The sequence below is a fragment of the Theropithecus gelada genome, chromosome 19 (assembly GCF_003255815.1).
Source record: "Theropithecus gelada isolate Dixy chromosome 19, Tgel_1.0, whole genome shotgun sequence".
Lineage (NCBI taxonomy): Eukaryota > Metazoa > Chordata > Mammalia > Primates > Cercopithecidae > Theropithecus > Theropithecus gelada.
The window spans coordinates 45,442,433-45,465,145 of NC_037687.1; the positions used below are offsets into that span (position 1 = coordinate 45,442,433).

At 43.5% G+C, this 22,713-nt stretch overlaps 2 protein-coding genes across 4 annotated transcripts in view; both read right to left on the bottom strand.

Annotated features, from left to right (window-relative positions):
* Positions 1-19,315, bottom strand: part of UBA2 (ubiquitin like modifier activating enzyme 2) — a 43,934-nt gene extending 24,619 nt beyond the window's left edge. Inside the window, exons 1-8 of one of the 2 annotated variants that reach the window (XM_025367098.1) lie at positions 19,110-19,315; positions 17,035-17,118; positions 15,771-15,841; positions 14,280-14,344; positions 12,711-12,811; positions 7,788-7,909; positions 2,417-2,484; positions 1,231-1,352 (exon numbers count right to left, since the gene is read on the bottom strand). In XM_025367098.1, the coding sequence (XP_025222883.1) occupies positions 1,231-1,352; positions 2,417-2,484; positions 7,788-7,909; positions 12,711-12,811; positions 14,280-14,344; positions 15,771-15,841; positions 17,035-17,118; positions 19,110-19,247 (771 nt within the window). In that variant the 5' untranslated portion in view covers positions 19,248-19,315. Of the gene's footprint in view, positions 1-1,230; positions 1,353-2,416; positions 2,485-7,787; positions 7,910-12,710; positions 12,812-14,279; positions 14,345-15,770; positions 15,842-17,034; positions 17,119-18,458; positions 18,806-19,109 lie in introns of those variants that run through there. The other variant, XM_025367099.1, reaches the window with a different exon arrangement.
* A 2,176-nt stretch (positions 19,316-21,491) lies between these two features.
* PDCD2L (programmed cell death 2 like) overlaps positions 21,492-22,713 on the bottom strand; it is a 24,299-nt gene continuing 23,077 nt past the window's right edge. For both annotated transcript variants that reach the window (XM_025365952.1, XM_025365951.1), the window contains exon 7: positions 21,492-21,662. In XM_025365952.1, coding sequence (XP_025221737.1) covers positions 21,517-21,662 — 146 coding nt within the window. In that variant the 3' untranslated portion in view covers positions 21,492-21,516. The remainder of the gene's footprint in view (positions 21,663-22,713) is intronic.

Genomic DNA, 22,713 nt, shown 5'->3' on the forward strand with positions numbered 1-22,713 from the left:
CAGTAGAAAGAAAAAGGTTGAGTTTTCGGTGATGCGGATCATTCTCTCAACAGGTAAATCATGTACAATGGCTTCAAACCAGTTATTATATCCTTAAGGTCATCTGCTTAGTGAGAGTTGCAAGAATACTGACTCAGTTTGATAAGAGCTGAGAAAGTTTTAAGCTCTGTGATAAGCTTTGCTAGGGGCTAGGCTCAGTGGTTCATGCCTGTAATCCTAGCACTTAGGGAGGCAGAGGCTGGAGGACAGCTTGAACCCAGGAGTTTGAGACTTGAAACCAGGAGTTTGAGATCTGCCTGGGTAACATGGTGAGACCCCATTCTCCACGAAGAGGGAAAAAAGAGTCAAAAAAATCCACACATGTACAACTTGTTAGGGAGTCAAGACAGAACAAAAAACTTTCCAAACATGGACCTGAGGGTCTAGATGAACAATAATTATGTAGACCCAATAAAAACAATCTCATAGATTTCTCTAGAAATATTCAACAGGCAAATAATATATGCTGATGAAGAAGGATTTCACCAAGAACAAGGGGCCTACAGGGTTCAAGGGTAATTTAGGACACATGTCAGTCAAATTGCTAATAAAATACATGAGCAGGAAATAAAGGTGAACATGAAGCCAGGCGGGGTGGCTCACATCTATAATCCCAGCACTTTGGGAGGCCAAGGTGGGCAGATCACTTGAGGTCAGGAGTTCATGACCAGCCTGGCCAACATGGTGAAAACCCGCTTCTACTAAAAATACAAAATTAGCCAGGCATGATGGTGCACATCTGTAATCCCAGCTATCAGGAGGCTAAGGCAGGAGAATTGCTTGAACCCAGGAGGCGGAGGTTACAGTGAGCTGGAATCGTGCCATTGCACTCCAGCCTGGGCAACAAGAGCGAGACTCCGTCTCAAAACAAAAAAAAAAACTGAAAATGAGAAGCAGCAGAAAAACCAAGAAGTTCTATAAAAAGTGAGGGAAGGAAAGACAACCAAGAAGGTATACAAGCCGCCTCTAATTATACGTCCTATTTAGATGTTATACAGATAAATTTAGTGTAGATGGTAACATTTTAAAACTTGCATATCCTGACTGCATCAACCATTTTATTAGGACATCATAAGGCATATACATAGAAGCTTAATTCAATTTTATGGACTATTTTAAAACAAGCAGAACTAGAATACATCTATGCACAACAATACATCTATCCATGATTATACAGAAAGTAAATCTAACCTTTGTAAAAAGTTTAACCGGATCATATCCAGTTGATTTAGCCCATTCCTTAGTAGAAATACGTTTAATGTCACCATCTTCATTAGATGCTCTAGCTCTGGCTTCAGCTTCTGTTGGTTCCCCTATAAAACAATCATTATTTTATTTTCAGCTGTAATAAATGTAGAACTGAACTCTTTCACTCACCTTTGGGAATAAAAAGAGTCACTCATGGAAATCCCCAAATGCAACACATTCTGAGTTCAAGGAAAAAGAAAAATAACACATTCATCAGCATCTTTTTGTATCCCAATTTTCTTTCTTGTTTTTGGAGACAAAGCCTCGCTCTGTCACCCAGGTTGGAGTGCAGTATTAAGATCTCGGCTCACTGCAGCTTCTACCTCTTGGACTCAAGCCATCTTCCCGTCTTAGCCTCACCAATAGTTGGGACTACAGGTGCACACCATCACACCCGGCTAATTTTTGTATTTTTTGTAGAGACGGGGTTTTGCCATGTTGGCCAGGCTGGTCTTGAACTCCTGACCACCTGCTTCAGCCTCCCAAAATGCTGGGACTACTGGCATGAGCCACCTTGCCTGGCCTATTGTACCTCAGTTTCTGAAAGCTACACAAATCAGTTAAAAGCACAGACCAATCATCAGATCTAGGAATAACTTGCAGCTCTATTTACTAGACTTGTGAAATTTCTCTTAACCTTGATTTTCTCATCAGTAAAATGGAATTACATTTTTTTTGTAAAACATTGTTTTGGCCAAGTATGGCAGCTTACTTACGCCTGTAATCCCAGCACTTTGGGAGGCCGAGGTGGGTGGGTCACCTGAGGTCAGGAGTTCGAGACCAACCTGGCCAACATGGTGAAACCCTGTCTCTACTAAAGATACAAAAATTAGCTGGGCGCAGTGGCAGGTGCCTGTAATCCCAGCTACTCAGGAGCCTGAGGCAGGAGAATCGCTTGAACCCAGGAGGCGGAGGTTGCAGTGAGCCGAGATCGCACTACTGTACTCCAGCCTGGGCAATAAGAGTGAAACTCCATCTCTGAGGAAAAAAAAAAATTAAATAACACAGGTTAAACACACATTACCTAGCACATATAGCAATTATTTTTTTTCCCTTAAGCTACCAAAATTAAATCAACAAAATAAAGATAATAGTCTCTAATAAAACATATGCCAAATAATTTACTCACAGGCAGCTTCAGGGTCAGCTCTGTCAGGAGATACTTCTTGATCAGCATCTTCTTCCCCAAACAACTGGCTATAATTTAAGAATAGTAAATACTTATGTACAACAAAGCATTCTGAACATGTAATTTATAATATTTCAAATATTTAGCAGATATAAAGACTGAACAACTGGTTGGGAGCAGTGGCTCACACCTTTAATCCCAACACTTTGGGAGGCTGAGGCAGACAGATCACAAAGTCAGGAGTTCAAGACCAGCCTGACGAACATGGTGAAATCTCGTCTCTACTAAAAATACAAAAATTAGCCACGCATGGTAGTGCATGCCTGTAATTGCAGCTACTTGGGAAGCTGAGGCAAGAGAATCGCTTGAACCCAGGAGGCGAAGACTGCAGTGAGCCGAGATCTCGCAACTGCATTCCAGCCTGGGCGACACAGCGAGACTCCATCTCAAAAAAAAAAAAAAAAAGGAGTGAACAACTGATAAATGACTATAAACTTAAAAGTTTAACACAATGTGCTTGGACACCTTGCATCCCAATTTCAACAGCAATGCAAGCAAGGTTAAATTTTAGCAGATGTACATCCATTCCTATCAGCAAGGCTCTGCGCATTTCAATGTTAAAACCTCTGCTCAAGAAACAGGTGAGTGGTTTTCACTTACAACCTGGATAACATTCTAACACCAGAATAATGTTTGTGAAGGACACTTGCAGCTACCTGTTCAACGAACATTATTATATACCTTCAGGTGCAGATTCCTGATCTAGGGGATAGAAATTCAGCAATGAACAAGATTAACTTTTTTTCATGGTAGAATGGCTCTTTACTGCTGAACAGTCTTAACAAACAATTTGAAGGTATTAAGCTGAGATTTTCTTTTATTAATAAAGTTATCCTAAAAATTGTTTAATAACTCATGGGTATAAAAGTTTCCAGTGAGGCTGGGTGCGGTAGCTCACGCCTGTAATCCCAGCACTTTGGGAGGCCGAGGTGGGTGAATCACGAGGTCAGGAGATCGAGACCATCCTGGCTGACACGGTGAAACCCTGTCTCTACTAAAAATACAAAAAAATTAGCCAGGCGTGGTGGCAGGTGCCTGTGGTCCCAGCTACTCAGGAGGCTGAGGCAGAAGAACGGCGTGAACCCGGGAGGTGGAGGTTGCAGTGAGCTGAGATTGCGCCACTGCACTCCAGCCTGGGTGACAGAGCGAGACTCCATCTCAAAAAAAAAAAAAAAAAAAGTTTCCAGTATTTCCTCAAATATATGACTAATGAAAGTTATCTTACAGAAATCCTTTGTACAAACCCCCCACCCAACTATAATTTCAAAGCTCTGACAGTCACTCCCAACAATGGCATGTTAACACTTCCTAAAATTAATGCTTTGCCAACTAGTGAGTGCAAAATAGTAGACAGCCCCTAACTTAAAATGGTTCCACCTATGATTTTTCAACTTTGCAACAGGTTTATTGAGGTTATATTAAAATGCATTTTTGTCTGGGCGTGGAGGCTCACACATGACCGACACCTTGGGAGGCCAAGGCAGGTAGATCACCTGAAGTCAGGAGTTGGAGATCAGCCTGGCCAACATGGTGAAACCCTGTATCTACTAAAATACAAATATTAGCTGGGTGTGGTGGCAGGCGCCTGTAATCCCAGCCATTCGAGAGGCTGAGCAGGAGAATCGCCTGAACCCAGGATGCAGAGGTTGCAGTTGCACTGCATTCCAGTCTGGGCAACAAGAGCGAAACTCCACCTCAAAAAAAAAAAAATGCATTTTTGACTTAACGATATTTTTTATTTATGAGTTTATCAGGAAGTATACTGAGAAGCACCTGTATCTCACTGTGGCCTTATACTTAATTTTCCAAGTCAGTCTTATGATTAAAACATAACTTAATTTGCTTATTGCCTATTTAGGTTTCCCTTTGAGTGAAAAATGCTGCTCATATTAATTTTGCCAGATTATCTTTTTTTGTGTGTGACAGTCTCACTGTCCCTTAAGGCTAGAGTGCAGTAGTGTGATTACAGCTCACTGCAGCCTCAACCTCCCTAGGCTCAAGTGATCCTCTCACCTCAGCCTCCCAAGTAGCTGGGACCACAGGCATGTGCCACCATGCACGGCTGATTTTTAAATTTTTTGTAGTGATGGGGTCTCACTATGTTGCCCACACGCTGGGCTCAAGCAATCCTCCTGCCTTGGCCTCCTAAAGGGCTGGGATTACAGGTGTGTGTCACTGCACACGGCCACATTATTTTTTTTTTTGTCTTTTTCTGAGACACAATCTCCCTCTGTCCCCCAGGCTGGAGTGCAGTAGCACGATCTCCACTCACTTCAACCTCCGCCTCCTGGGTTCAAGTGGCTCTCATGGCTCAGCCTCCCGAGTAGCTGGGACTACAGGTGTGTGGGTCTATTGGTTCTACACCATCACACCCGGCTAATTTTTGTATTTTTTGTAGAGACGGGGTTTTGCCATGTTGGCCAGGCTAGTCTTGAACTCCTGACCACCTGCTTCAGCCTCCCAAAATGCTGGGACTACTGGCATGAGCCACCTTGCCTGGCCTATTGTACCTCAGACAGGGTTTCGCCATGTTGCCCAGGTGGTTCTTGAACTCCTGGCCTCAAGTGATCCACCCACCTCAGCCTCCCAAAGAAAAAAAATGTTTGCCAAATAAATAAAGTTTCCAAGTGTGGTTTTTGTGAACACACATCAAGCTGACACTGTTACGTATACTATTCTGAGTGCAAAAATTAAAGACAACGTTTGCTGAAAGTTTCTAAAAAATACCCCTTTATCAGGTTGAGGACATTCTCATTTTAGTAAGAAGGTTTTACTTCTGTTTTAGTAGAAACTTTCCTCATGAAAGGCTGTTTGCTAAATTTTACCAAATTTTTTTCTACATCTATGAAAACTATATAGTTTCTCTTTAATTTCCTAATGAGTGAATGACATTTACAGATTTTCTAATTGAAACCATGCTTGTATTCCTGAATAAACACATTTGGTCAAGATATACATTTTATTTTATATGATTCTAGATCCATATGATTTTTTTTTTTTTGAGATGCAGTCTTGCTCTGTTGCCCAGGCTGGAGTGCAGTGGGGCGATCTTGGCTCACTGCAGTCTCCACCTCCCAGCTTCAAGCGATTCAGCCTCCCAAGCAGCTGGGATTACAGGTGCCCGCCACCACGCCTGGCTAATTTTCTATTTTTAATAGAGACGGCATTTCGCCATGTTGGCCAAGCTGGTCTTGAACTCCTGACCTCAGGTGATCCACCCACTTCAGCTTCCAAGTGCTGGGATTACAGGCATAATCCACTGCGCCCGTCCCCAGGATATGCTAATATTTTACATAGGGTTTTTGTATCGATTATTTATGTGTGAGACTAACAATTTTTTCTTATGCCATAATAGCCTTGACAGGTTTTGCTATCAAAGACATTGCTAGCCTCATAACACGAGCTAAGTAGTATTCCCTTTTAAAGACTTCTCAAGGAGAGTTTAGCTAATATTGTAATACATTCCTTGCAAGTTTGGTGAAATGAATCTAAAAATAACATAGGTTTGGTGCATTATTTAGAAGAATTTAAACTACTTATGTTTCTCTAAGGTATAGTGCTAAATTCAGGCATTCTATTTTCTTTCCAGTTTTTTTTTTTGAAACATCGTCTCACGCTGTCCCCCACGCTGGAGTGCAGTGGCCCAATTTCCACCCACTGGGTTCAAGTGGTTCTCATGGTTCAGTCTCCCAAGTAGCTGGGACTACAGGCGCCCACCACCATGCCTGGCTAACGTTTGTATTTATAGTAAAGACGGGGTTTCACCATGTTGGCCAGGCTGTTCTCGAACTCCTGGCCTCAAGTGACCCACCCACCTTCAGCCTCCCAAAGTGCTAGGATTGTAGGCCTGAGCCACCGCACTGCACACTTAGTACGTTTCTAAAAATATATTTACCCAGACCATTTAAATTTTTTATGTACTAGCATCGTCTTATCATCCCTTTTTTTTTCTTATAACTTACTTAATCTGTGCTACGTTCCCCATTTAGTTCTCACTCACTGCTCTTCTATGTTGTCATCAAGAATGGGCTCTTGGCCGGGCGCGGTGGCTCAAGCCTGTAATCCCAGCACTTTGGGAGGCCGAGGCGGGTGGATCACGAGGTCAGGAGATCGAGACCATCCTGGCTAACATGGTGAAACCCCGTCTCTACTAAAAATACAAAAAACTAGCCGGGCGCCTGTAGTCCCAGCTACTCGGAGGCTGAGGCAGGAGAATGGCGTGAACCTGGGAGGCGGAGCTTGCAGTGAGCCGAGATCGCGCCACTGCACTCCAGCCTGGGTGACACAGCGCGAGACTCCGTCTCAAAAAAAAAAAAAAAAAAGAATGGGCTCTTACTTCAATTAATATTCTTCCTTCTCATTCATCTTTCTTTCTTTCATTTTAAGACAGCATTTCACTATAACCTGGGCTGCAGTGCAGTGGCACAATCTCGGCTCACTGCAGCCTAACCTCCCAGGCTCAACTGATCCTCCTACCTCGGCCTCCCACAGTGCTGAGATTAGAGGCATGAGCCACCATGCCCGCATCCTTCTCATTTCTTAAAGTGTATTCTGTGGTTCACTTTCCAACTTAAGATTCTTAGTAAAGATTTACTAATTAACGTTCAGCCTTTCTTCATGTATGTAAATCTGTAACTTTTTGCCAACCACCACATTCAATACTTTCTACAAGTTTCAGGTATAGCATTTTCATCATTATCAGTACAGGGTATTTTTTAACTTCCATTGTGATTTCTTTTATAACCAATGGGTTATTTTTAAGTATGTGTTCACATTTCCAAATACATAGATTTTTATCGCTTAGTTACATGGCTATCTCCAATACAAGACTAAACTTCCTGAACAGGCATGGCCAAATTTAATTTTTTTGAGACAAATTCTCACTCTGTTGCCAAGCTGGAGTGCAGTTGTGTGATCTTGGCTCATTCCAACCTCTACCTCCCGGGTTCAAGCAAGGTTCCTGCCTCAGCCTCCTGAGCAGCTGGATTACAGGCACCTGCCATCACGCCCAACTAATTTTTGTATTTTCAATAGAGATGGGGTTTCGCCATGTTGGCCACGCTGGTCTCGAACTCCTGAGCTCAGGTGATCCGATCACCTCGGCCTCCCAAAGTGTTGGGATTACAGGTGTGAACCACCGCACCCGGCCAGCTGAATTTTACCTAAGAAATACCGCAAGAAAGCTACTAAAGCATCCCTTCACCATATTTAAACATTTTAAGTTCAATCTCTTCAAGGTAATTAAATAAAAATGACTCAATTTTCCATCCTCAGTACCGAAAAGCATGCCAAAAAATAGATACACTCTTACTTGAACAAGTACTTTGCCCAAACGATGCAATGTATAGGTTCTGAAGGTGTGTTACGAATTGTACAGCCAGGAAAGGTTCTCTGGGTTGGCTTAGGATGACATTCATAACACTCGGTCACACCCTACAAAGTCAGGATATGAGAAAAATCTTTATTCCATGATAGCAGTTTCTCAACATTATAAGGTAATATAAACACTTCAGTCATCTATATTCCAACTAGGTTTTATCTCGTCAAGGACATTTTGAAATATTAGTGACTCCAAAACCCTTACTTTATGATAAACTAACACAAAAGCTAACTGAATCTGTCACAGCTAAGGCTGTGCTTGGACTCCCAACTCCCGGCTCAGTGAACATGACTTACAAGCCAAAATAAAAATTACTACACCTGAGTGTCAAATATGAGTTTACTTTGATCGCACTAAACAGAAAAACTACTAGAAAGACAAACAGCAGCTTTCCAACAAATTGTTTCTTAAAGTTGTAAAAGTTATTTCAATACTATTCGCAGCCATTTCCTTTTTTTTTTTTTTTTTTTTTTTTTTTGAGACGGAGTCTCGCTCTGTCGCCCAGGCTGGAGTGCGGTGGCGCGATCTCGGCTCACTGCAAGCTCCACCTCCCGGGTTCACGCCATTCTCCCGCCTCAGCCTCCGAGTAGCTGGGACTACAGGCGCCCGCCACCACGCCTGGCTAGTTTTTTGTATTTTTAGTAGAGACGGGGTTTCACTGTGTTAGTCAGGATGGTCTCGATCTCCTGATCTCGTGTGATCCACCTGCCTCCGCATCCCAAAGTGCTGGGATTACAGGCGTGAGCCACCGTGCCCAGCACCCAGTTTCCTTATATTTTTCTTTTTTTTCTTTTTTTGAGCAAAACTAAGTGGGACTGGGGAATACAGCCATATCCTTATCATTTCCTGTAAATTAAGTAAACAAAAGTATTAATTTCAAGATATATCTACCTACACAGAAAAATCTTAGGTATTACTAAACCAAATACTCTTCATTTTATTGATATACGTAAGGAGGAGACGGAGTCTCGCTGTCACCCAGGCTGGAGTACAGCAGCGTAATCTAGGCTCACTGCAACCTCCAGCTCCCAGGTTCAAGCAATTCTCCTGCCTTAGGCTCCCAAAGAGCTGGGATTACAGGCATCTATCATCACTGCCAGCTAATTTTCATATTTTTAGTAGAGACGGGGTTTTTCCATGTTGGCCAGGTTGGTCTTGAACTCCTGACTTCATGTGATTCACCCGCCTCGGTCTCCCAAAGTGCTGGGATTACAGGCGTGAACCACTGAGTCCAGCCCATTTTATTGATATACATTCAAGTTTAAAATTACAATTTAAGGGCCGGGCGCGGTGGCTCAAGCCTGTAATCCCAGCACTTTGGGAGGCCGAGTTGGGCGGATCACGAGGTCAGGAGATCGAGACCATCCTGGCTAACCCGGTGAAACCCCGTCTCTACTAAAAAATACAAAAATTTAGCCAGGCGAGGTGGCGGGCGCCTGTAGTCCCAGCTACTTGGGAGGCTGAGGCAGGAGAATGGCATAAACCCGGGAGGCGGAGCTTGCAGTGAGCTGAGATCCGGCCACTGCACTCCAGCCTAGGCGACAGAGCAAGACTCCGTCTCAAAAAAAAAAAAAAAAAAAAATTACAATTTAAGGAATTTATGCCTTGCAAGAAGTACATGACACCTGAGACAACTATCAAATGAATCATCTTTCATCATCTCAGATATTCCTAACCTCAGTCTTTTCTTTTTTTCTTTTTGTTTGAGACGGAGTTTTGCTCGTTGCCCAGGCTGGAGTGCAATGGCGTGATCTTGGCTCACCACAACCTCCGCCTCCTGGGTTCAAGTGATTCTCGTGCCTCAGCCTCCCGAGTAGCTGGAATTACAGGCGCATGCCACCACACCCGGCTAATTTTGTATTTTTAGCAGAGATGAGGTTTCACCATGTTAGCCAGGATGGCTCCAACTCCTTACCTCAGGTGATCCGCCTGTCTTGGCCTCCCAAAGTGCTGGGATTACAGGTGTGAGCCACCACGCCTGGCTAACTTTCTATTTTTAGTAGAGATAGGGTTTCTCTATGTTGGTCAGGCTGGTCTCGAACTCCCGACCTTAGGTTATCCGCCTGCCTCTGCCTCACAAAGTGCTGGGATTACAGGTATGAGCCACCGTGCCCAGTCATCTTCAGTCTTAATACATAGTGGTGTGTCGGAATCACAGTAACAAGGATATAAAAAGCAACGTCTGGCCAGGCGTGGTGGCTCATACCTGTAGTCCCAGCACTTTGGGAGGCCAAGGCAAGAGGATCACCTGAGGTCAGGAGTTTGAGACCAGCCTGGCTAACATGGCAAAACGTCGTCTCTACCAAAAATGCAAAAATCAGCCACACTAACTGTTCAAGAACCAAAACTCTCAAACACTGTTTTAATATAAATTGCGGCTGGGCGCGGTGGCTCACGCCTGTAATCTCAGCACTTTGGGAGGCTGAGACGGGCAGATCACAAGGTCAGGAGATCAAGATCATCCTGGCTAACATGGTGAAACCCCGTCTCCACTAAAAAATAGAAAAAACTAGCCAGGCGAGGTGGCGGGCACCTGTAGTCCCAGCTACTCGGGAGGCTGAGGCAGGAGAATGGCATAAACCTGGGAGGCGGAGCTTGCAGTGAGTTGAGATCCGGCCACTGCACTCCAGCCTGGGTGACAGAGCGAGACTCCGTCTCAAAAATAAATAAATAAATAAATAAATTAATTAATTAATTGCAGCAGATTTAGAGTTTTCTCTGTAACACCATTTCTGATGCCCTCAGCCTTCCAACATGTTTTCTTGAGGGTAGCCAAATGGCAAGCAGTCATGAAATTCATATTGCAATGCAGAGAACTTCCGTCTTGATCTGTCAACAAATATTGAAGGCCTCCACTTATTCAACAACTTAATACACACTGACATACACAAGTCTTCTGTAAAATGGTATTGAATAAGGTTCCAAGAATAACATTTAACAGTTAAAACAAATAAAGACAATTTCTAACATGAATAAGCTCCCAAAAAAATATTAGACACAACCAGCAAATGTTAAGTACATAACTCTCTTTCTATAATTTCTTTTTTTTTTTTTTTTTTTTTTTTTTTTTTTTTTTTTTTTTTTGAGACGGAGTCTTGCTCTGTCGCCCGGGCTGGAGTGCAGTGGCTGGATCTCAGCTCACTGCAAGCTCCGCCTCCCGGGTTTACGCCATTCTCCTGCCTCAGCCTCCTGAGTAGCTGGGACTACAGGCGCCTGCCACCTCGCCCGGCTAGTTTTTTGTATTTTTTAGTAGAGACGGGGTTTCACCATGTTAGCCAGGATGGTCTCGATCTCCTGACCTCGTGATCCACCCGTCTCGGCCTCCCAAAGTGCTGGGATTACAGGCTTGAGCCACCGCGCCCGGCCTCTATAGTTTCAAAATGTGGAAAACAACTCTTCAAATGTATCTACAGTATTTGATTTCTTAAAAGAACTGAAAGAAAAAATATCTGGACAGCAAATGAAGCTGTGTTGAGGTTTTAAAAACTGAGGTATGCACTGGGCACAGTGGCTCACACCTGTAAACCCAGCACTTTGGGAGGCCGAGGTGGGCAGATCACCTGAGGTCAGGAGTTCAAGAGCAGCCTGAACAACATAGAGAAACCCCATCTCTACTAAAAATACAAAATTAGCCAGGCGTGGTGGTGCATGCCTGTAATCCCAGCTACTCGGGAAACTGAAGCAGAAGAATCGCTTGAACCTGGGAGACGGAGGTTGTGGTGAGCCAAGATTGCGCCATTGCACTCCAGCCTAGGCGACAAGAGTGAAACTCCATCTCAAAAACAAACAAACAAACAAACAAACAAAAAAAAAAAACCACAAATAAATAAATGAACCAAAACTGAGGTATGAGCACACAGGTATTTTGTTCTACTATTCTCTAGTTGTATTTAAATGTTTGAAATACTTCACAAATACACCACTAAAAACTTTTCAAAGTTCCCTTCCACTCTATAAGCCCAGACTCTTTTAGACAATAGAATTTTTTTTTTTTTTTTTGAGATGGAGTTTCGCTCTTGTTGCCCGGGCTGGAGTGCAATGGTGTGATCACGGCTCACTGCAATCTCTGCCTCCTCGGTTCAAGTGATTCTCCTGCCTCAGCCTCCCAAGTAGCTGGGATTACAGGTGCACACCACCACGCCCGGCCGATTTTTTTATTTTTTGTAGAGACGTGGTTTCACTACATTGGCCAGGCTGGTCTTGAGCTCCTGACCTCAAGTGATCTAGCCGCCTCAGCCTCCCAAAGGGCGGAGATTACAGGCGTGAGACACCACACCCAGTCGACAAAAAGAAATTTTTGATGCCTGGTATATCATGCTTATCAGTTTAAGGATTTTAATACACAAGTTAAATGAAGCAAAATGGCAGAGCTGAAAGATTTCCTCACCCATAGTCTTTTGGGCACCTTTATAGCATTTTAAGTTTGTTTTCTGAGACAGAGTCTTGATCTGTAGCCCAAGCTGGAGGGCAGTGGTGCAATCTCAGCTCACTGCAACCTCCGCCTCTCAGGTTCAAGTGATTCACCTGGCTCAGCCTCCCAAGTAGCTGGGATTACAGGCGCCTGCCACCATGCCCCGTTAATTTTTGTGTTTTTAGTAGAGATGGGGTTTCACCACGTTTGCCAAGCTGGTCTCAAACTCCTGACCTCAGGTGATCTACCCACCTTGGCCTCCCAAAGTGCTGGGATTACAGGCGTGCGCCACCGCACCCGGTTGCATTTTAAGTTTTACATGAAAAGCCCTTACATTTTGGATGTTCGCCTGCTCATTTTATATAAATACGAAGTTTATTTTCTACTGCTCCAAGGTCTCAAGTAAACATTTGTGAAGTTAAAAAAACAAAACTTTTCTTTACCTTTTTGATAGTAGTTACTTGTCCAAGATACCCAGCAGTTCCACTTTCAATAAGAGGAACATCAGCTGCCAGGCACATTCTATTAACATGGTTTCGGGCAGCTGGAAGTAAAAAAACAGTATGAGTTTTTGGGGAAAAAAAAACAAATTAGTTATCTTTAATTAGGATGACACAGACCTAAAACTATCTTACTGGCTTCATTTTTTGTACAATTTTCTTATAGCTATGGCCAGAAAAATACAACTGTTAATTACAGACATTTAAGAGACATTCACTTAACAAAATATCAAATAGAATTTGTATCACAAATCTTTTCCAGAAGTACCCACAGAAACACACAATTTTAAAAATCCAAACTGCCATCTTTCTCTTCTATCGCTGTACCTTACACAGAACACTGTTTCAAGGTGTTCCTTAACTCACCACTATTCTAATATAATTATCAGATAATAAATGATAGAAATGAAAGCAGAATGTGGAATATCAACTTGGAACTATTAAAGTAGTTTAAGGCTAGGAAAAAAAGATGAGTCAGGTTAAAAGAGTAATTTCAGGCCAGGAGCAGTGGCTCATGCCCAGAATCTCAGCATTTTGAGAGGCTGAAGTGGGAGGACTGCTTGAAGCCAGGACTTCGAGGCCAGCCCAGGCAACAAAGCAAGACTGCATCTCTACAAAAACAAACAAAAAAAATTAGCCTGGTGTGGTGGCACATGCCTGCAGAGTAGCTACTGCAGAGGCTGAGGTAAGAGTATCACTTGAGCCCATTTGAAGGCTTCAGTGAGTTATGATTACACCACTGCACTTTAGCCTGGGCAACAGTGAGACCCCCAAGCCTTAAATAATATATAAACATAATTTTGACTTTTCCTTGTTTTTTGTTTAGGTATTTCTGGCCCAATTTGTTGCAAACTCACTTGATAGATATACTTTTACATGTGGAAGTAACTGCAGGCAAAGAATATCACTGAAGCATTCCACACCCCACCCTCTAGCCATACTTGTTCTTTTTTTTTTTTTAAGACAGGGTTGTACTCTGTCACCAAGGCTGGAGCGCAGCGGTGTGATGTAGGCTCACTGCAACCTCCGCCTCCTGGGTTCAAGCGATTCTTCCACCTCAGCCTCCGGAGAACCTGGGACTACAGGCACATGCCACCACACCAATTTTTGTGTTTTTTGGTAGAGACGGGGTTTCACCATGTTGGCCAGGTTGGTTTCAAACTCCTGACCTCAAGTGATCCTCCTGACTTGATCTCTCAAAGTGCTGGGATTATAGGCGTTAGCCACTGTGCCGAGCCCCAGTCACACTTTTTGAGAGCTTTTCACTTCACTTCTATTTATACCTTTTGGTAGAAATGCAAAGAATATGAAAGCTAAATTCCCACCTGGAATAAGTCATTTCTATATAAAACTGCAATCAATGGGCAAACTTTAAACTCCATCATTTCTCTTATGTCTTTTAAGTTCTAAATCACAAGTAAATAGTCTAATAAATATTAAATTTGTAAACAAATTTGATATGTGAGAGAGAAAATACTGAGAAATTAAAAGTATATATAAACATAATCTCACCTCTGTTATCTAACGCATTCATAACCAGTATAAACTGTCGAAAAAATTCCACATTATAGTCAGGACTACAAAACAAAATAAAAAAATGTCACCAAAATAACTAGCCTTCCACATCATCTTTGCAGTATAATAAACAGTTCTGAAAAAAACATAGTAAGTGTAAACAAAACTGATATTAGGATTATATGCCATATAGATAGTAAGGTTTGACTCTTCCCAAACATAAGCAGATTTTAAAGAAATTATTTCCCTCAAATTCCTATCCATTTTGGCCAGCTACCTAGGGCACAAGAGAAGGATCTCAAACTGGCAGAAAGATGGCACGACTTCACTAGTCCCACTAGGCCTTCTTTGGGCAGCAAGTGCCTGGGAACACATAAAGAACACATTCCCAGGATCTGCCTGGCCTCTGACTTCACCTCACATGGTCAGGATCAGGCAGGGTTCAGGCCCCTAGGGTCTCTGCTTTTAGCAGCACTGGGAAAGCAACACAGGGTAAGGAGGTTATAGGGCTACAGGCAGGTTCACAGAGTAAAAAACTAAAAAACAAGCCAGATACAGGCTGGGTGCAGTCGCTCATGCCTGTAATCCCTGCACTTTGGGAGGTTAAGGTGGGTGGATCACCTGAGGTTGGGAGTTCGAGACCAGCCTGGCCAACATGGTGAAACCCTGCCGACTAAAAATACAAAAAATTAGCTGAGTGTGGTGGCATGCGCCTGTAATCCCAACTACTCAGGAGACTGAGACAGGAGAATCGCTTGAACCTGGGAGCCGGACGTTACAGTGAGCCGAAATCATGCCAGTATACTCCAGCCTGGGCAATAAGAGCAAAACTCCGTCTCACACACACACAAAAAATCCGGAGATACAACTGCCCTGAGAAAGTGTTAAGTACCTCAATTCTAGTACCTTAAACAAGGATTATTTTTAATACTATTTACTTGTGAGCTAAACAACCACAGATAAAGGACAATTTCAGCCCACAGTTCCTTTACTCCAATACCTCCAAAATTATATGTTTACTCTATCTTTACTGAGATAAATATATTTACGTACTGTCAATACTACTGCCCTACCACAATTCCAAGTGTTATATTACAGAAGTCACAGTCATAATAAACAGATTTTGGGAGGGAACCTTTTAAACAGAAAAAGGCAAATGCTTTAGAAAAGTCTGAGTCATCATAAATAAGGATATTTCATAGTTTAAAATATCTTCTTACTTAAGGCAAGCATATAAGGTCTTCATAAATTTCCAAATAACTTACTTATTAAAAGTATTAAAATATCTCACCACTTATCTACATCATTCAAACCATGTATTTATGAACTGGTAAAAAAAAATGCCACTTTGTGAGCGGAAACTACCACTGATTAATAATTCTAGAAAAATCATTTTTTTTTTTAAAGTTGAATGACTTTGAGCTATGTATTTGGCTTACAAAACCCTTATTCTTTACACAACTCTGCAATGTAATCATTAAAGCATACTTCATGATGCTGTCATGGTAGGCAACGATATTAGCTTTCGGGTAAAACTGTAGTACACTTTCCTTGGCAACCTGAAAAAACAAACAACACTGAATTACTACAATATTTCTGCTCCTATCTGAAATCTGCTCCTGGAAGCCACAATGCTGTTATCTACTTACATAGTACCTTACTTATATTAAACACCAAAGAAATCCAAAATTGTGAGCAAATTGCATTAGGGTTAAGCTACACTTATAAAATTATACTTTTATACTTCTAAAATAACCGGAGAGCCCCCCGCCAACCCATGTACCACCAAACACATTTCTACATGAATGACAAGCTTCAGCAAAAATACAACATGACGTACCCAAGTGTCATTCATTCATTCACTTAACAAGTATTTACTGAGCATCTTGCATGTACCAGGAACTATACAAAGTACATGTTAAGTAAGAGAGACATTAATCATATAGTAATCCAGATTAAGTTCAACTACAAACTCTGATAAATGCCATGAAAATGATAGGAAAAGGCCAGGCATGGTGGCTCACGCCTGTAATCCCAGCACTTGGGAGGCCAATGTGGGAGGATCCCTTGAAGCCAGGAATTCTAGGATGCAGTGAGCCATGACCGCATCACTGTACTCCAGCTCGGGGCGACAGAGTGAGACCCTATCTCAAAGAAAAAGAAAAGAAAATGATAGGAAAAGTAAAGGTTGTTATGAGAGAAAAACCAACCCGACTTAGTCTAAAAGGTTTAGGAAAGTACTCCTGGAGAAGGAAGCCAAAATATGAAAGAAGAAAAAGAGAAACGAGTGGGGGTTTGCCAAACAGGTTGGGAGACAGGCAAAGGGAAAAGATGTTTTAAGACTCTGAATCACCAAGGAACATTAAAAAAAAAAAACTAAACAAAGGTCGGGGGAACTGTCTTGTTTCAACTAGGACAGCAGCGTAAGGTTACTCTAGCCCCCAAACATAGCAGTAGTCAACCTCTAGGGGGTGCAGGAACACAAGGTGCATCCTAAGTAAACCATTAGAAACTGAAATATAAAGAGGCCATGAAAGTTACACCATTCACAGGATTATTTCCTTTTTAGAACAAAAAAGGAGGGCTTAATCTTTAGTCCTTTACTTGATATATCTTTATCCTTCACAATCTCTCAGCTGAAATGAGAGCTTCACCCATTTTTTCCCTTCTATAGGACAGGCAGGATTAATCTGGTATCACAAATAGATGTTCCATCAAATAATTATAGAAATGGTATGCGAAATATAGTTACCTGTGCCTTTGATCTTCCAACATGTTTCTTTTGAAACAAAAACTGTCTGTTGAGGTTGCTGACATCAATAGTATCCAGATCAATCTACAAACGCATAAACCTCAGATAAACAACAAATGTTTAGGTATGTTTGAGCTGTATCACTACTCTCTGCACCTATAATCCAGAACTTTTCTGATATTTGCTACATCAGTGGAGAAAACGTTTTACGAATCCGCCATACTAAAACTGTTAAACTGATAAAGAATAATTTAATGCATGTAAGAATCTAGATTTAATGTCAGAGATAACCTTCAAAAATACTTTGAAAGAATGGCACATTTTGTTTGTTTAATCATCCTGGCAAATATTTCAGGAAATTCCTTGGATGCCATAAAAATATGTGAATTTATTAAAACTATATGTGCTGTCGAGGTAAACACTAAATATATTAAAATATTTCTCTATGCCGGGAGTGGTGGCTCACACCTGTAATCCCAACACTGTGGTAGGATGAAGTGAGAGAATCGCTTGAGCCCAGGCGTTCAAGATCAGCCTAAGCAAAATAGTAAGACCCTGGTGGCTACAAGAAATAGACGAATTAAAATTAGCTGGGCATGCCCATAGTTACAGCTACTCGGAGGCTGAGGTGGAAAGATTACTGGAGCCTGGGAGGCAGAGGTTGCAGTAAGCCGAGATCAGGCCACTGCACTCCAGCCTGGGGGACAGGGCGAGACCGTGTCTCAAAAAACAAAAAACATTCAAGTATTTCTTTCAATCGAATTACTCTTTCAAATACAAAATATTAAATTTAACTGTGTCCTGTTGTTTTTGTTTTTTGAGACAGGGTCTCGCTCTGTTGCCCAGGCTGGAGTGCAGTGGTGCAAACACAGCTCACTGCAGCCTCGATCTCCCAGGCTCAAGCGATCCTCCTGACACAGCCTCCTGGGGAGCTGGAACCACAGGCGCACACCACCACACCCCGCTAATTTTCTTTTCTTGTAGAGACAGCGTTTCTCTATGTTGCCCAGGTTGTGTTCTTTCTCTTAAATGATACATGGCAAACGTTTATTGAACTTTTGCTCCCTCCCTTGATTCAAGCCTTCATCCATACACAATTTCATTTACTATTAATTAACCTAAGAAATGTGAAAGGAAACTTTTCCACATGGTTAAAAAAGTGTCATAAGTTTTATTTTTGGTTAAATACATAATATATAAAGGAAAGAAACAATGATTCAGTCGGCCATCTGTACTTTTTTGTTCATTCCATGTTTCTACTAGCCCTTAAGACACTTTAACACACCCAAGGGCCAGTAACATCTCCAAACTCTAAAAAGTTTGCATTAGTAGAAATAACTTGATTCAAAATAGCACTGGCTTGTCACTGTACACCAATGCAAAGGGCACAATTCTAATGTCTTTAATGAAACAAGCCAGTGTACCGTCTACTGTGAGAGCAATGACAGGCACGCAGCCCGCGGGAGCCCTGCCACTCGCTCCGAGACTCAGGGTAAGTTACTCAACCCCATTGCGTCTCCCTTTCCTCATCTGTTAAAAATAAAGCAGGGTAGAAATAGCGTTGCACTCCTCGGGTGGTGTGAAGATGGAGCGCGTTCCGTGTGTAAACCTTCTCGTGACCAGCGCTTGGGACGCGTTGGTCGCTATCATCGCCATCCTCTGCCCCGGGTCGTTACTTCGGAGTTAGGAAGGGGACCTCCAAATTAAAGTCACAACATCCGCGAGGGACTCAGTCCTCTCCCGCATCTCCTAACACCCATGGATTTGTTTTGAAGGGAGGATACGAGGCGGCTTCACGCCCTCGAAGCGCCACACATTGGCGATGCCGGGGAGGCGGGGGCCCGCGGCCTCCTCTGCGTCCGGAGCCGGCCCAGGGAGCGGAGGCCCGCCCCGTGCCCAAAGAACAGTCCCCTCCCGCGGGGGGCCACAACCCGGGCCTCTCAGCCTGCCCCCGCCCCGCAACTCCGGTCCTGGGCTCCTGGCCCTAAGCCTCTGAGCCCCTCGAGCCCCGGAACCCCCGAACTCCAGCCCCCGCACCACAGCCCGCCATTCACCCGCGCGTGCCCGGCCCTCACCAGGTCGATGTGGGAGAAACCGGTGAGCACGAGGTTCTTGAGGAGCTCGCAGCCGATGCCGCCCGCCCCCACCACCAGCACTCGGCCCCCGGCCACCGCCTCAGCCAGCTCCCGGGGCAGCCCCCGCGACAGTGCCATGGCGGGACAACCACGAGCCGCGGCGGAGGCGGAGGCGGGAGAACCAAGTCGCGGCCGGAAGCGGGTGGGGGAAGGGCGGCCCGGTTTCCGCTCCTGCGCACTACGGCCTCCCAGCAGACAGGCGGGGCCCAGTGCGCGGGGATGTGCGGCAGCCCGCGGGGGCGAGCCGGCACTTGCTAAGGGCTGGCGACCTCCCGCTGAGACCGGTGGTGTTATTCCCACACCAGCATAGGCCTGCCATGAGACCTAAAAAGTCCAGGGGTCGCCTTCTAGCCTGGGGTTTCAACTCCCAGCCAAGACTTCCTTACAGGTTAGAAAACTGATGTCCCTATATGTAAGGAGCTCTTACAAATTAACAAGGGTCACCCCCCAAAAAATACAGGCAAAGGATGTGAACAGGAAACTCACAAAAAATTGGACAATATGATCAATAAGTGTATTAAAATGTAAACCACAAAAGAATTGCTTGAACCCTGGAGGTGGAGGTTGCAGTGAACCAAGATCGTGCCACTGCACTCCAGCCTGGGTAACAGAGCAAGACTCCGTCTCAAAAAACAAAACAAAATGTAAACCATGCACAATGGTAAGATTTTCACCTGCCGGGCGCGGTGGCTCACGCCTGTAATCCCAACACTTTGGGAGGCTGAGGCGGGCGGATCACGAGGTCAGGAGTTCAAAACCAGCCTGACATGGTGAAACCCCAGTCTCTATTAAAAATACAAAAATTAGCCAGGCGTGGTGGCGTGGGCCTGTAATCCCAGTTACTCGGGAGGGGGAGGCTGAGGCAGAGGCAGGTGAATTGTCTGAACCCAGGAGGCGGAGGTTGCAGTGAGCTGAGATCATGCCACTGCACTCCAGCCTGGGCAACAGACTCTGTCTAAAAAAAAAAACCCAGCTGGGCGTGGTGGCACAAGCCTGTTACTCAGGAGGCTGAGGCAGGAGAATTGCTTGAACCCGGGAGGCAGAGGTCGCACTACTGCACTCCAGCCTGGGCGATAGAGCAAGACTCTGTCTTAAAAAAAAAAAAAAAAGTTTTTCACCTACTAAACTGGTAGAAAGAAAAAACAAGTAACACTTAACAAGGTATTGGGAAACAAGCACTCTCACACACTCCAGGTAAGGATTCCAAAGCAAAGCTTCTCTAGAAGGTATGGTGGCTTGTACTTGTAATCCCGGTTACTCAGGAGGCTGAGGCAGGAGGATCACTCAAGCCTGAGAGGTTGAGGCTGCAGTGAGCTATGACTTTACCACTGCCCTTCAGCCTGAGAGACAGAGCAAGACCCTGTCTCAAAAAAAAAAAAAAAAGAAAAACCCTAAAATTGTGCACAACTTTCGACTCATTCATTCCAATTATAGAAAACTGTCCTGTAGCAGTTATCATTGATTTAATAAATAAATAAATTAAGCTATAGGGATGGCCATCATGGGAATAAAATTTGGAAAAAACAAGTGACTAAAAATTGTGTAAAGCTTTTGACATATATTTTTAAAATACAGCAATTATAAATTATGTTGTGGGAAAATATTAATGGGAAAATGCTCCAAATATAATGTTAAATGTAAGAGACAAGCCCACCCCATGATCACCTGGGCCTCATTATCCTTATCTACACAGGCAGAGCATGTCTGAACATGGCTGGGAGTGTTTTTATACTGCTGTTACAGGGCTGAAGAAGGGAAGGGGTCGATCATGTTAAAAATAAAGAAAAGGGAGACTGGAAAGCAGCTGGATAAAGGGACAGTCTCCAGAACGGAGTAAAGACCCCTTCCTGGGATGCGACAGGAGGAGAAGGTGGGAGTGGGTGAGGGCGGGGACCTGGGCTGATGAACATGGGCAGGTCTAAACAGCCAGGGTCACAGAGCAAGAACCTCCAGCAGCTAGAGCAGGTTCAGTGGCTTGATCAGGTGCCAAAAATAGCATAGGGCGCACTGGAGTGCAGGTGTCAGAGGTGTAAACAAGAGGCAGACCACTGCTCTTGGCTCTTTTGCTGCTCTCCCTCCCCACTAGAATGCCCACCAGGATGGCTGTGCCAGCAACACTAGCCCTCTGGACTAGAGAGGAGCTACCTTCCTAGCTGCCACTGGGACAGCTGGCCCTGGACCCTGGAAGGGCAGACCAACCCACAGTCAGGAGGTCCTGGCCCAGCCCCAGCCCAGGCACCAGCACCCAAAGGCAAAAAGCAACTCAGAAAAACAGAGGTTAATAACTTGCAAGTTAAAATAAGGTACATACACACATACTTGAACATAAAAATTGTTTTAATTTATATTAATAAAAGGAAGTGCTCTTAAACAATAATTCGTCTGGGTCTTCTTGTATAATACAAAATTCTTCCATGGGGATCTGATGATTTGGGGGCCAGCAACTCTTCTCACATGTGTAAACTAGAATTGTTCCAAATTCCACAGAAAGACCTGAAAAATACAATGTATTCAGGCTTCCAGCAAAAAGAGTTATGAGACTGATGTTACTAAAAGGAGTGATTTTACCTTACAAGCTGAAAAAATAATTAGGTAAAGCAAAAACAGTGCTTACTGCTTTCAGCTGTAACAGAATCACAGTCTATCCTATAATAAGTGAATATTGATAACAAAAAGCAGAATTAATTTAAAGTGGAAGGAAAATGTACTTTAAAAATAAACAAAAATTTCAACAAGTGTTCATCACAACTGTCTAGCTATCTGATGTTGAAAATCTATATTAAAATATATCACAGAGCCTTTGGCTAGGTGTGGTGGCTCACACCTGAGTTCCCTGCATTTTGGGAGGCCGACGGGGAAGGATAGCTGGAGCCCAGCCTAGGCAACATAGTGAGACACCTGTCTCTACAAAAAAAAAAAAAAAAGTTATAAGAAGAAGAAGAAAAAAAAAAAAAAATATATATATATATATATATATATATCACATAGCCTGGTTGACAGAGTGACACTTTACTAAAAAAAAAAAAAAATTCACTGGGTGTAATGGTGCACACCTGTAGTCCCAGCTACTTAGGAGACTAAGGCAGGAAGATCACTTGAGCCCAGGAGATAAAGGCTGCAATGAGCTATGATCGTACCACCATACTCTGGCCTGGGTGACAGAGGGAGACCCTGTCTTTAAAAAATTAATAAATTAAATAAAATAAAAATAAAAGAGAAATATATGGCCGGGCGCGGTGGCTCACGCCTGTAATCCCAGCACTTTGGGAGGCCGAGACGGGCGGATCACGAGGTCAGGAGATCGAGACCATCCTGGCTAACACGGTGAAACCCCGCCTCTACTAAAAAAATACAAAAAACTAGCCAGGCGAGGTGGCGGGCGCCTATAGTCCCAGCTACTTGGGAGGCTGAGGCAGAAGAATGGCGTGAACCCGGGAGGCGGAGCTTGCAGTGAGCTGAGATCCGGCCACGGCACTCCAGCCTGGGCGACGGAGCGAGACTCGGTCTCAAAAAAAAAAAAAAAAAAAAAAAAAAAAAAAAAAAA